We start from the raw sequence: 14006 nt of genomic DNA, 5'->3' as shown, positions 1-14006 counted from the left end.
CCTCAGTTTCCTTCAGCATCAACTTCAGCATCGCTACCATGGTTTTAGCCGTCTTCCTTTTTTAGTGCCCGTCTGGTTGAGGATTTCCTGGAGACTTGCCAGTTCATTTCTACTGATGTAGTTCCCTTGAGCCACTGTATTGAACCCAAAACCACTCCACAGCAGCCCACTCCATCTACCACATTTTCCTTTGCCACACTATGTCCCCATCCTACTCATCGCTCCGTGTCTACAAACAAAAGGAAGACTGGGTCAACCACAAGGATCCCGCTTGCATTTTCTACTTGTGGACTCGAAGTGGACTCTTCAGCTTTACTCCACCAGTGCATGCTCCATCGCTGCAGTCCCTTCTCGTGCAGCAGCCTCCACTGCCGCTCACATCAGGGTTCCCCACTTCTTTTCCCACCCGTCCCGTTCCACACTGCACACAGTCTTACCACAAAAGACGACGCTCAGCCAAACTTCTCCTCCGCTCGCTCTCACAGTATCAGTCTGTGGCAGAGGACCGTCCACTCCCTCTGTCACTGTAATCGCATGCTGCAGGGAAATACAATCGAGAGCAAGATCAGCTGTCCACGACCGATTAAAGGTTAAAGAGACTTGCGCTGTACGTCCATCCTTTATTTTGGTCTCTGAGGAACACAGAGCTGCTCAGCACAGGCTCAGTGGTGGAGGAGAGAGCACATAATGAGAGTCTGAATCAGAGTGCGAAGGGAGGCTGTGAGGCAGCAGGAGGAAAGCACGAGAGAGAGAGAGATGGAGAGAGAGAGATGGAGGGGAGAGAGAGTGGATATCAAACCTCCGTATGATACACCACAATCACAGGCCATTCCATGATTTCAGAAGTATTGAAGCCTTGTGGTTGTCATCGTGGCTATTGTGCCCTCAGTAAAGTACAATTGTCTTGCAGTGTGAATCCCTCTTTTCCAGTTTTCCCAAGTTACATGAACTTATAAACAAGATTGGAAACCAACATGGTTTGGTACTTCATGGGAAAACTGTGATCTGCTGATGCTGTCGATCACAAAAGGAGCTCAGGGAGACCCCCAAACAAGCCAAGCAACATTGTTAAATAAAGGCCTCTTCTGTCACATGAATGTGATATTTGTTACATGAGTTCACGAGTGAGTCGTGCCAATGTTAAATGATGGTTGATGACAATAACATTTTTTTGTTGTTTGTCTTTCAGGAACGCTGTTGATGGGAACAAAAAGCTGTTTGCCATCTATGATACAAGGTGAGTGTCAAAACTGCCCTGGTTTGACTTGTTAATGACTCCACGCCGGAAGAAACACGGGATAACAGCAGCGCCACTTAAGATCTTACTATGGTGGAAGGGAGCGCTTCTCACCCCCCGTCATATTCACTCCGGTCACGTGATCACTACTTTTTTTTTTTTTTTTTTTTTTCATTCGTCTTGGTCGGGTCAATCAAAATGAATCAGTCCTTTTTTTGTTACCAAAAACATTGCTTCTTTAGCTTTCAACGCTAGTGGAAAAACGGGGAACAATACGAGACTTGTGTTATCCATGACCTACTCCAACTCGTGAATTTAAGAAGCGCGTTTACGCACCAAAATAACCAAAAATCAGAGGAGGCATAGGTGAGCGAGCGTGGGGGACGTCTTACCTGTTCGAGTAGAAGTCGGCGGGGCGTTCCTCGCTTGGTGTCCACGCTGACACCACACCGAGAGGACAGGATGAGGATGCTTGATGTTGTCTTACTGCCGCTGGTCGTGGTCTTGTGCCGCGCCCAGAGGTGAGTGTCCGGCGGTGCTCCGCAGCTCCACAGCAGCTCCGCGCCCTCAACGTCTGTGCTCTCTTCCAGCGCCAGCGAACCCGGCAACATGTCGTTCGTCAAGGAGACGGTAGACAAACTCCTGAAAGGATACGATATTCGCCTGCGGCCGGATTTTGGTGGTAAGTTAGAGAAGAGATTCTTCAAGTTTCGAAAAAACACCTGTCACTGATTTGCATGTTTCAGGTCGACCTGTGGCTGTTGGCATGAGTATAGATGTGGCGAGTATAGACATGGTGTCAGAGGTCAACATGGTGAGTCCAACCAACATATTGAAGGAAAATGTCGCACAGCGTTTTTTTTTTCTTCTTCACATTAATGTCCTTTAATTTCTCTGCTTTTATTTCAACAAAACTATTTTTGAAATGTATATTTGAAAACTATATTTCATTTTTCATCATCAGTCCTCAGATAAATATTACACATATATATTTTCAAACTGAGTTGTACAGCATGAATACAGGAAAGTAATCAGCCTCAAAATCATTTTGCATTGAATAGTGTGGCGTCTTGGGCACTAAAAAAAGATCACAATCCACAAAACATGCTAATCTGCCACAAGTGTTTAAAGTGTATGGAAGTTGATGGTTGACCAGGAATTATGCAGTGAGGAGCTGTAATACCAGGGTTTTTGTCTTCATCCTTGCGTTAAACTGAAAGATGTGTAGTTTGCTCTTAGTAACTCCAAATGATCTGTTGAAGTAGTGTGCTGATGTAAATCTACTTCATCTAATTGAGAGGGTAGATATCGGTTAGGCAAACCAAATGTCCTGCAGCACAGTGGACAGTTTAATGGCATTTAAAGTAATTAAACTGTACTCTCCGGCTGCACGTATGAGTGGTCCATGCTGTTAAGAGCCTCCATGATAAGTCACTGGTCTGAACTGCTGAGTTAGCTCGATGTTGCCGAGTGGCAATAGCTGCTGATATGCCATCCTGACAAGTATGTTTGACATAATGCACCCTTGGTGGGTTTTAAGCCACCGTAAACAATGGCAGTGTCTGAGTGCCACTCCTCACTGGTGTCTGCTAGCACAGACCCTTTTACATCTTAATGCATCCCTCTGGCTTCCCTGTTTAATACGTGACTCGATCCACTCTTGTCATGGCTTTCAGCGTTCGCCATCAGGTCAATGAGATTCTTCACTGATGGCTGCGTTGATGGGAAGTGTTTGTTATGAATTGTCATTGGTCATAGATGGAATTTATTGGCATTATTTGAAAAGAGGGAATTGGTCTCACGATTTCAATCGATACAGCTTGAATAAAATAGACCTTATATTTCTGTAAATTTGTTCTTCTTCAACACTTAACAGTGCAGGCAGTCCTGTATTGATGGTATAGTTTGGAAAATGTTAAATTTCTTACAAGGGTTGACCTTACTAGACGCTGCATAGGTTCACCTCTTCAGTTACGTCAATGGCGGCTTGTGATAAAAAGCTTACCATCACATGATATGTTTATGTTACAGTTAGAAATTCTGTGTGGGAGGATACAGAGCCTGAATCGTCTTCATGTGTGAACACATTAAGTGCCCTTGAATTCTATAGGGAGATGTTTGCCTGAGACATCATGAGATATCTAGGTGTTATTTTTGTAATCCCGGTAGATATGGTGGTTCAACGTTGATGTAGACAGAGTTTGACTGGCACTCTGTAAACATGTTGGCGTATGAGACTGTGAGCTCAGGATGACGTGACACTCCCCGACTCCCATTGGGCCTCATTTAGTCACAGATGCTGACAGCAAATTCCCTTCTGTCTCATGTACTTTGACGTGTCTGCTCCCAAAAAGTTGGCACTTTAATATATTTAACAGCGTCACCTACTGTTGAATTAAAAAAAAAAACAGTAATTGTCTATGAGTGTCAAGAAATTACGAGAAGTCCAATTACAAAGCTATTTGCATTTCTTAGTTTGACTAACCAAAACACGAAATTGTGGCTGGATTTATGGCAGATTTACTGTCATTAGCTGTGTTCATACAGTGTTTTCATGTGACCTGCTGTCAAACGTGACTCAGATGTTTTCTCCTTGTACAAAAATAATCTTCAGGGACCGAGCCGAGTCAAAGAATATAGGTCCCTGTGAGACCCTGCTGGTTACACCCAGCACCACTGAGTACTAAACGGTGTGTACACAGAGTGAGCAGTGGGAGTTTTGAAGCAACACAAAAGATGAAATTAAATACATACAGCCATCTTCAGTGAACCAGTGCTTTGTCCTGTTCAGGGTTGCGGGGAGTGCTGGAGCCTATCCCAATGGTCATTGTGCGAGAGGCAGGAATACACCCTGGTCAGGCCACCTGTCCATCGGGGGGGACACACACATGCACACACCTAGGGGCAATTCTAGATTGTCCAGTTAACCTAGTGAGCATGGGGGAGATAACTGGAGTACCTGGAGAAAACTCCATGCTGAAAAAAACGCTATGCTGAGTTTGATTCTGCAGAGAAACAAAATCATTCTTTTGGTTGCCAAGTCTTTTTTTTACTTCCTCAAACCTGCTTATTTATTCAAGAGAATATTAGTCAGCAGAACAAGGCTAAGTGGATAGTACAGAGCTCCATTAAAGTGCAAAAGCTCTTGTGTTCTGATGGATCTACTTGCGGAACTGGCGGCCAGTGAATGACAATAAATAATTGAAAGACTTTGTTTCTTCCAAAGCTTGGGTTGTGAGTTTAACAGGATCAGTTAATTAGTCTGTCTGTTGTCTCACCATCTAATGGCTTCCATCCAACCGATCTCTTTATTGTCAGTCGATCTGTGGACCAAACTAAACTGCTTTGTGACTTGTTTTATTCCTGGTCACCCATTTGTTATACCTTACTTTCTTCGAATGAATACTTCCAAAACTTTCCCCCTTCCGTTGATTTATTCATTTCTCTATTTTTCTTTCTGCTTGTTTACGTATGTTTGGCTTATTTTGTGACAGAACTGTGTGCCCCCCTCCCAACAGGACTACACGTTGACCATGTACTTTCAGCAGTACTGGAGAGATAAGAGGCTGGCCTATGCAGGGATACCCCTAAATCTCACGCTAGACAACAGAGTGGCAGACCAGCTCTGGGTACCGGACACCTACTTCCTGAACGATAAGAAGTCCTTTGTTCATGGTGTCACCGTCAAGAACCGCATGATTCGACTCCACCCAGATGGGACAGTTCTCTACGGACTCAGGTGGGTTGAAGTGTTCGCATTTATTTGATATATGTACCGAAGAAGAAGAAGTCAAAGAGGTTTATTCCAATCCTACTTAACAACATACATACAAGAGCAACATTTCATTTTTAAATCAGAGATAAAAAAAATGAGCAGAAAGAAGAATAAATCTTGGAATACAGGCCCCTTTTTTGCCATATATTTTGCCGATAAACAGACACTGCTCAGCATTTATTGTAGCTCAGGTGTAACTGAGGTTGTTCCAGAGGTTTAGTGAAAACATAAGTGTTTTAGATACCAATTCACTCACCGTGTCAATAATAACTTCTGTATGTATTCACAAAACAATGTACATGCTCAAACAGACATGAGTGAGATCACATTGAATCTAGATTACTAGGCATTAAGAATGTTTTAAAATCACAATATGGGGACAATAAATGTCACTTAGGCGTCCATACTCAAGTACTAAAATCCGTTACTACAACACTGATTATTAGGAATATATTATTGCATTACATCCATGTGGATGTATATCAAATGTTAATAAAAGTGAAGACACTCAGTATTAAATAAAACAAATGAAATTATATTCTAGGGTTGAATAAAGCAGATATTATATGAATATAAGCATGAATAAAAATGCACCAATTGACCAGAAGCTTCAAAAATCTGCTTTTGAATCTGTTCAAGATATTTACGTGGCAACTTCTATTGCATCATGCTGATGCAGCATATCTCGTGTTTACACCAAGATTGTATTCACATAACTCCGTGGTTGTGTTTATTAAGTTATATTTTTTCTCGACTGGAGAAAGGCAATAAGAAAAAAAAATGCAGTTATCTTCCTGAAAATGCTATGACCAGCACCTGGCACGCCGTCAAGCAAATATCAATAAATATTGTGGCGTCAGCCTGGTGGTTGTTTTTTCTAATAAGTTCATGGACACGTATGTTTCTTTTTGGTATGCAGAATCACCACGACAGCCGCCTGCATGATGGATCTGAGACGGTATCCTTTGGATGAACAGAACTGCACCCTGGAAATTGAGAGCTGTAGGTTTCTTGGTGAAGAATGACTGCAGACAGAACTGCTTTCTAATCACATAGAAATATGACTATGAGAATATGAATAGCAATGTGATCATCATAAAAAAGTCCTCATATTCCCCATTTCATGGAAACAGAAAGGGCACAGTCGACTGAATTGCTTTCGATTTATTAAGCCGTCATATTTCAATGGGATTGCTGACTTCACTCCCTCCAGTTAGTGCTCCCACATCAGGATCCAGCAAAGCTTCAACAGCTCAGTAATGATTAGTCCAAGTGCATCCGTCATGATGGCATGTCTGACATATGATTATTGACGCCAGTGGTTTCAGTCAGTCTATCGAGAAGTCGCATGCATTTCAACTATGATTTAGATCCTGCTTAGATCAGCTGCTTCCACCACGATGAGATTTAAAAGCATTTCTTTAAATCGGCTGATGCCATTTGAGCCCACAGCTTTAACTGAGACTCCTGTCAACAGAAACGGCAAAACAAATGTTGTTTTTCATGGTCGCAGATGGATACACTACAGATGACATCGAGTTCTACTGGAAAGGAGGGGACACTGCTGTCACCGGGGTGACACGCATCGAACTCCCTCAGTTTTCAATAGTAGACTACAAGCTGGTCTCCAGGAATGTCGTCTTTTCTACAGGTAGCATCCCTCTGAAAATAGCATTTCCATTACTGTGTGTAGAAATGTTTAGTGGCAAGAGGTAAGAAATGACTGAGTCAACAAAGATGGCTGGATAAATGGATTGCTTTATTTATTGAGAGGAAGTTTGGTTGCCACAGCATCACATATATATAGAACAACAGCTAATAGAATGTATTGAAAACAATAGAAATGACAATAGACCCTTTCAGAGTTAGTACACAGCGATGACGTGAATTATGGCAACAGAATTATGGCAGAGTTGTTTTTGATCAGACCATCTACAAAAGCTCACACATTCTTATACACAAAGGCAAATGAATAAAATAAAAAAAATCCCAGACTAGTACAACATCATAGTGTGTTCTACTTTAATTTGCTGAAAGTTTATTGAACTGAAGTCCATGGTTAGAATACAGGTGCTGAGCCCTGCAAACCTTGTCTGTCTACCAAGCTGACGTTATGAGCCGTGACTTCCTTTCATCAAACAGCCGAAATATTATGCAAGTATTTTACAAGTGTTCTGTGTATCTTAGCAAAAAAAAATGTAATTCCTGAAGCCTTTCTCAAGTACCTGGCACGATCTCTCCACCAAGCACAATATGAAGAAAAAATAGTGGAGCAATTACCCCCCTGTTGTTGCTGCTCATGAGACACATCACCCTGTATTATTCTCTGCAAATGAGAAAATGTTGCTGTAGCAGAGCAGAGATGATTCCCTGAGCAGCATTGTGACACAGCTATTAGAGCTCATTACAGTCATGGTCAAAGTAATTAGCTCTACAGTGTGTGCCAAGACTGAATATCCCAGCATCAGAGCATTTGGGCTCTGTGTGGTACATACATATATATATAAAAAAAAAGTGGCAAAAGATTTATTGTTGAGTTCAGATCTTGAAGTCAATTATTTAATACATTCATTCAAGCTTGTCTATCGTGCTGACGTGAATTATTCTGTTCTTTGTCAGGTGCCTACCCTCGACTGTCTCTGAGTTTCAAGCTCAAACGAAATATTGGATACTTCATCCTGCAAACCTACATGCCCTCGATCCTCATCACCATCCTGTCCTGGGTGTCCTTCTGGATAAATTATGATGCATCGGCTGCCAGAGTTGCATTGGGTATGTGTCTGTCCAATAAAACAGATCAATCATTGCGCCTTCAGTCAGCTTTCAAGAGTCTATTATCACTGTGGATCTGCAACTACATGGACAATGACCAGATCCCAAATCTTGGGACCAAATGATGGTATTTTTGTCCCTATTTCTGTACACACATTCGCAACAGACAGGAGTGAAAACCGGTCAATATTTAATCCTAAATCTTGCTCAGTGTGACTCTCCTTTTTCAGGCTTGCTCCAACACAGACTAGGACCTGAAGGGTGGTGATGAATGCGTCTCTCAAAGTTACACTTGTGACACGTGACTGTCGAGCTGAGCTAATTTCCCCAGATGATGCAGCGCTCTGAAATCTTTTTTCAAATATTGGATGCCAGTTTCCTGCCTCACCTAAAACCCTGCTGCTGGTTAGAGCCATTTATGAGTGAGGGAAGTCTCGGGAATGAAAAGTATGTGTGAGGAAATAAAGACGTTCTAAATGGATGACTACACAGCAGAAAAATTGTCTGTTTTATGCGAGTTGCCTCCACGATTGATGGCCCCACTTCCCCCCTCAGAGGCAGGCTCTACTAGATGAAGTGTTTATGGCGAAATCATGTCAAGCTTGTGAAATTTACTCCACGGACCTGAGATGTGCGTTTTCATTTTCGCCGGTTATTTTGAGATTTATTCTCAGAAGTTTAGTAGGCTCTGAAGAAAACCACAACTGCTGCAATACTGGACCATAAAATACATCACAGTCTTGTAGAGGAGGAGTCACGCGTTCGGTTACACTTTTACTTGTTACTTGTTGCTCCGCCACTTACTTCTTACAGTTACTAATTGTAAGAGCCATTTATCTCGTTACATTCTTAGTTTCATTTCTTAAAACTACACATGGTTGAGTTTCATGTGGGACTTTAGTGACCCCACTAGCTGCTTGAGCCAGGCAGCACACAAGTTTTTGACCACACGCCTGTTCGCCAATATGGTTATGGATCAGCAAGCCATTTTTGATTGTCTGGAAAGCTACAATAAATTTGTTTGGTGAATACACCAACAACACTGATATGGTGAATATATTGGACGGAGAAGGCTTAAGTTTAAGAGCACCGCAGCACCACCGCAGTGGCATATGGGAAACAAGTCACTACACTAATGCATCTTACTATGCTTTCAATTTCAACCTTGGTACATAAAATGAACGAGTGAAATGTTACATAAAACTATGTAAGGTTGTCATCCATGACACAAAGAAGGTAAAAAAATGTGAATGTGATATCTACTAATGTTGCTGTATTTAGTCAGCAATGTATTTTTATAAAAGCCAGTCTTAATGTTGACGTCTTGATGGCTATGCTGCTGCATGTGTGTTTGTTGAGTAGCCATCCCCTGAAATCTCTCAGTGACTTCACGCTCTTGCTCTTCTCTGGTTGTGCAGAAATCAAAGCTTGAGTTCTCACAGTGATCTGGACTCACCCACACACATATTGTACAATGTAACACTTTTGGTTTACATAAGCTTAAGAACACAGAAATAGACTGTTCAGTTTCGCTGAGGCAGACTGAAACGTTTTCACCAGTGCACATGATGATGCAATGCAGCCGGGAAAATCAATTCTAATTGTATATTGTTAATTATTATTATTTTTATTGTCATTATTTACTTTTGAATGCATGAATTCAATCTATCATCCGGTTTAGGAATGTCTTGTGATCCCTGCAAATAGTTGGACAGGTAATGTGGCAATTCCTCCATCAACATTTCTTGTTGTTTTCATCTTCAGGCATCACCACTGTCCTGACCATGACCACCATCAACACCCATCTAAGAGAGACTCTCCCCAAAATCCCTTACGTCAAAGCCATAGACATGTACTTGATGGGGTGCTTTGTGTTCGTCTTCCTGGCGCTGCTGGAGTACGCCTTTGTCAACTACATCTTCTTTGGCCGCGGCCCTCAAATGCAGAAGAAACTGGCTGAGAAGGCGCAGAAGGCAAACAACGACCGCAACAGATATGACCGGCCGAAGGTAAGCGCATGGACCGTATAGTTTTAAATACGGCTTGATTCAGTTTTGCTCATACTGTATATTCATTTTTGGACTAAGAGTACCATAACTTAAGAATTCTAATGAACTTTTTTACCCATTAGACTCTTTATTAACCCACTAAAACAAGATTAGGGATAGAGATATCTAGCTAGTGTGAACTCACCATATGGAATACACCAGAAGCGCTCAGAGAGGGGCAGAGATTATTACCATGGTTGTGCGGAATATCTGTGCTGGTTAGCTTTATTGATGTAAGAATGAGTACTGTCAGGTGAGAAAGTCACCACATCCACCTCAGTCAAACACGTCTCATGTTCTGCATCTAGTACACTCTGGACAGAGACAATTGCAAGTCCTCGCCTGTTAAACACTCCAATCAGGTACCGGGCCGCCGTCCCTTACACGGGGTGAGTGCCTGCCACTTCCTGCCAGACAAGAATCGCCACTCTTCCTCTGTTGTGATGTTCAGTTTTCTGTGTGTGTGTTTGTATAGCTATACTTGTGGGGACCCATTTTTTACTTGTGAGGACGTTTTACGTTGTAAATAACTGGATCATTGCAATTGCGTTTGTTTTTGGATGGCTATTTTGAGTGTGACAGGCTACAGAAAGCATTATGTCAATGAGCGCCCCCCCACAAAATAGGAATACAAATATGTGTGCCCGTGTGTGTTTGTACTTGTATAGCTATCTTTGTGGGGACTAATTCTTGGAACCACACCTACTTATGGGAACATTTATGCAGGTCCCGACAAGTTCAAGCCTCAGTTTGAGGATGGAGACATCAAAATGACTATATCATTATAATTGGGTTTAAGTTTGGTTCAGAGTCCTGGTTAAGGTTAGCTATTTGTTTTGAATTGTTAGTAGGTGTAGGGTGAGACGCTGGGGAAAGCATTATGGCAATGAGTGGTCCTTACAAGGATAGAGATACAAACATGTCTGTGTGTGTGTGCGTGTGTGCAGTGTGCTCCAAAAACATTTCATGTGAAAGTAAAGAACCATCAGGCTGACTATTGCTCACTATGAGTCAGGATACAGGGTGTTCATTTAGTCAACGTCACATCGTACATCTACTTTTCACCATGATATCAACATGTACTGACTACGTCCATGTTGGTTATTAATCTTTGTAACTGTTACAGTTTTTGGACAGCCTCTAAATCACCCCTGAATGCAACACTGAACTGATGATGAAGTTGTTGACACCAACACTAGGTCTTATAAACACAGGGATAACAGAAGCTATGCTTTCCTCCATTAGATTCTAATTCAGATCATCTATTTTTTTTTCTCCTCGATGAGCTAAAGAGAACTATCTGGCATGAAAACACAAGACGCTCGGCTCATATCATTTTTGGTAAAAGGTACAAGTGTGTACTTATGGAACAAGCCAGGGACACCATGTGGAATGAAAACGTAACCAGTGTTTTGATTTTTAAAAATATCAAATTCACTTCTTGAAATCAGCTGGTATCAGAGCTGACATTAACAACATTTCCTAGCGTTGTTGTGCAGCTGTTTTCACGCAAAGCTCTGAATGATTGATGTTCATATGTGAGAAGCAAAAGCAGCAGCAGTCCAACCTTGAGCTGATTTGTGGGACATGATTTAACTTGAGAATAAGAAATCTGATTTTCACGGCCGCACTGTTTCCTGTGTGTAATCCGTCAGAGTCCTGCGCGATGCGGGCCTGACACGTGCCACACATGTGTCATCAGTCACGGCAGCCGCGGCTGCTTCGTTAACCCGCTCCTGCTCTGGTGTGCGCAGGTCGACTCCCATGGGAACATTTTGCTGGCAACCTTGGAGATGCACAACGAGGTCGGCGGAAATGAAATCACAACCACCTTGAGCGACATGTCCAACTCTGCATCCATGGTGTTTGACAACTCTGGGCTCCAGTACAGGAAGCCCAGTGGGCTGCGTGATGCCGCTCAGCCCGGCCTGGACAGAAACGCTCATTTCAGGAAGAGCCGTCTGCGGAGACGATCCTCACAACTCAAAATCAAAATCCCGGACCTCACCGACGTGAATGCCATCGACAGATGGTCACGGATTATATTCCCGTTCAGCTTCTCCCTCTTCAACGTCATCTACTGGCTTTACTATGTCAATTAATGTTTCACCCCAGACTCATGTGTCTAAAGGAGACAAGGCCTCTCAGGTCAAATGGACGAGAGACTCCAGAGTCACAGAGACTTACTGACCAGGGCATTACACAATTTACAACCTGACCTCTGCGCGGCAGAGATGCAATCTGCCCATATATCCAGTCAGAACATTTCCACGTGTCTGCTGAAGCCAGAGGAGCAATCTATATGGCTGCCCTTTACACTGTGTCATTTTGTGCGTCTGCACGTCCTCCTTACATTCACGGCTTGTTTTTCTCAACGATTATACTTGAATCTTGAACAAATGAATGGACTCTTATGTTCGAGAAGCGTTTTTCTAAAGTGGCTCCATCCGCCCTACTACAGCATTCAGAGAAACATCCATATGCCTCCACCAACGCTGCAGACAGAAGTACTCAACAGAGATTTTTTTTTTCTTTTCAGATCTCAGTCCATTCCACGGTCAGATGTTTGGTCCCCATTTGTCTTGCGTTTCATGTTTTGTGAAGAACAGTAAGTGAAAATAAGCGGACAGGACTAGGGCTGGACGAGCTGTTGGCCTAAGCTACGAACAGAATCCGTGATCCTCTGTGAAAGTTGCCAAAAACACAGACAAACACAAACTAACTCTAATAGATTACTTGAAGGTAAATGTCATCAGACATTCTAGCTCAGAGAATGTACACAGTCTATTTTGAACCAGCTCATTTTCCAGTCTTCATTGTCATCAGTCAGAATCTTAACACTGCGGCCTCTGGTGGTCAGGGAAGAGAGGTGTATCCAAGTAGTGTTAAATCGAGAAACGGGATGACATTGTCCGGAAAATTTGTACGATTATTAATTGTCTTTATTTATTTGCCCAGACCTAAACTGATTCAACAACTTTGATTGTCTAAAATGTTCCCATAGCAGCAGTTTCTTCAACACCAATCTTTGTTGTGAGAATGAGACCAGCTAGCTCAGCATTCAGTGGTGAAATGTTTCCAGTTTTTCTCCCACCAAATGAGTCATGTGGAATGCAAAAAATAGACATAACAAAATTTGTGTGACTCTTCATTATAAGGTGTGGTGACACTTCAGCCAACTGGAAACAACTGATTTACCTTTGCAAAGCCTCCTAAGGATAACAGTTTAATGCAGCTGCTGCTTGTAGCCATGTGGCTCGTGGGTCGTTGCAAATGATATTGTTTTCTGTCCGCCTCAATAATCAAGTGTTTGTTCTGAGTTTTTCATTCAATTTGTGGAACAGTGTGGATGCTACATTGCAGTTCTTAATCCATTTCCACTGTGATATGCTTTTCTGTCAGTGTTTTCTGTCTGTTACAGTTAAACTTTTTCTTCGTCACCATATTCCTCCATTGAAACATATTTCTTTTGTACATATCAACTTCATCTGCTCACGTCACATGATCCCATAACTGGTCTGACAACTTTCTTATTTGTCTTGTAAATATAAACTCAAAAGTAAGTGTGTGATCATTTCCTTTTTTAAAGCGAAAACCAAAGTGTGATTGTCACATGTCTGCAGCGTCAACTGTAGCTGTCCTGAGATCTCGACGCACCATCTGCACTGCTTGGATGAGCGACCAGCAGCGTAGGAGTGACGACACCTGTCAGACGGGTGCGCAGCTTGGATACCCGCGTTTAGGCGTGTGATGGGACCAACATCCGTGCAAGTCATACTTGTAGTGTAACTGGGGAAATCTCAACTTCAGGGTATATTACAATGAGATAGACCGCAGAGTGGGAGTGGTAGCTGTCGCAGGGCTGTAGCTGAAGTTGTTATTAGAGAATTAAATTTGGAGTCTTTTGTATTTTCAGAAGATACCTCAGTTTGATACCTTTAATACCCAACATGGTGGTTGAAAAATCCCTGCTGTGTGGGTTTTTTTTTAAGTGACAAAGCCACTGTGCAACTTAAACACATGGTTTTACTCAAAGGGCCAACATTGAATTAGAGGCATATTAAATATAGATACAAATGATATAAAGCTAACGCCTGAGCATGCAGAACACATCCCTCTCATCGTGTCCATTTACTGTCACTGAATAATAGCGTGTCGATACATTACTGCAGTG

General features: G+C 42.3%; 2 protein-coding genes across 3 annotated transcripts in view; one reads left to right on the top strand and one right to left on the bottom strand.

The window, feature by feature from the left end:
* Nucleotides 1-700, bottom strand: part of gabra5 (gamma-aminobutyric acid type A receptor subunit alpha5) — a 16096-nt gene extending 15396 nt beyond the window's left edge. The window contains exon 1 of the mRNA XM_053856591.1: nucleotides 438-700. The gene's annotated coding sequence lies outside the window, so the exon portion shown is untranslated. The remainder of the gene's footprint in view (nucleotides 1-437) is intronic.
* Nucleotides 1-14006, top strand: part of gabrb3 (gamma-aminobutyric acid type A receptor subunit beta3) — a 25979-nt gene extending 11973 nt beyond the window's left edge. Inside the window, exons 2-11 of one of the 2 annotated variants that reach the window (XM_053856564.1) lie at nucleotides 1190-1237; nucleotides 1828-1919; nucleotides 1984-2051; nucleotides 4756-4976; nucleotides 5932-6014; nucleotides 6526-6663; nucleotides 7632-7784; nucleotides 9549-9793; nucleotides 10141-10221; nucleotides 11587-14006. In XM_053856564.1, the coding sequence (XP_053712539.1) occupies nucleotides 1190-1237; nucleotides 1828-1919; nucleotides 1984-2051; nucleotides 4756-4976; nucleotides 5932-6014; nucleotides 6526-6663; nucleotides 7632-7784; nucleotides 9549-9793; nucleotides 10141-10221; nucleotides 11587-11934 (1477 nt within the window). In that variant the 3' untranslated portion in view covers nucleotides 11935-14006. The remainder of the gene's footprint in view (nucleotides 1-1189; nucleotides 1238-1827; nucleotides 1920-1983; nucleotides 2052-4755; nucleotides 4977-5931; nucleotides 6015-6525; nucleotides 6664-7631; nucleotides 7785-9548; nucleotides 9794-10140; nucleotides 10222-11586) is intronic. The other variant, XM_053856571.1, reaches the window with a different exon arrangement.

This window comes from Synchiropus splendidus, chromosome 1 (genome assembly GCF_027744825.2).
Source record: "Synchiropus splendidus isolate RoL2022-P1 chromosome 1, RoL_Sspl_1.0, whole genome shotgun sequence".
Taxonomy (NCBI): Eukaryota; Metazoa; Chordata; class Actinopteri; order Syngnathiformes; family Callionymidae; genus Synchiropus; species Synchiropus splendidus.
Note: the sequence above shows the minus strand (reverse complement) of the source record. Positions and strands in the feature narration are given on the sequence as shown.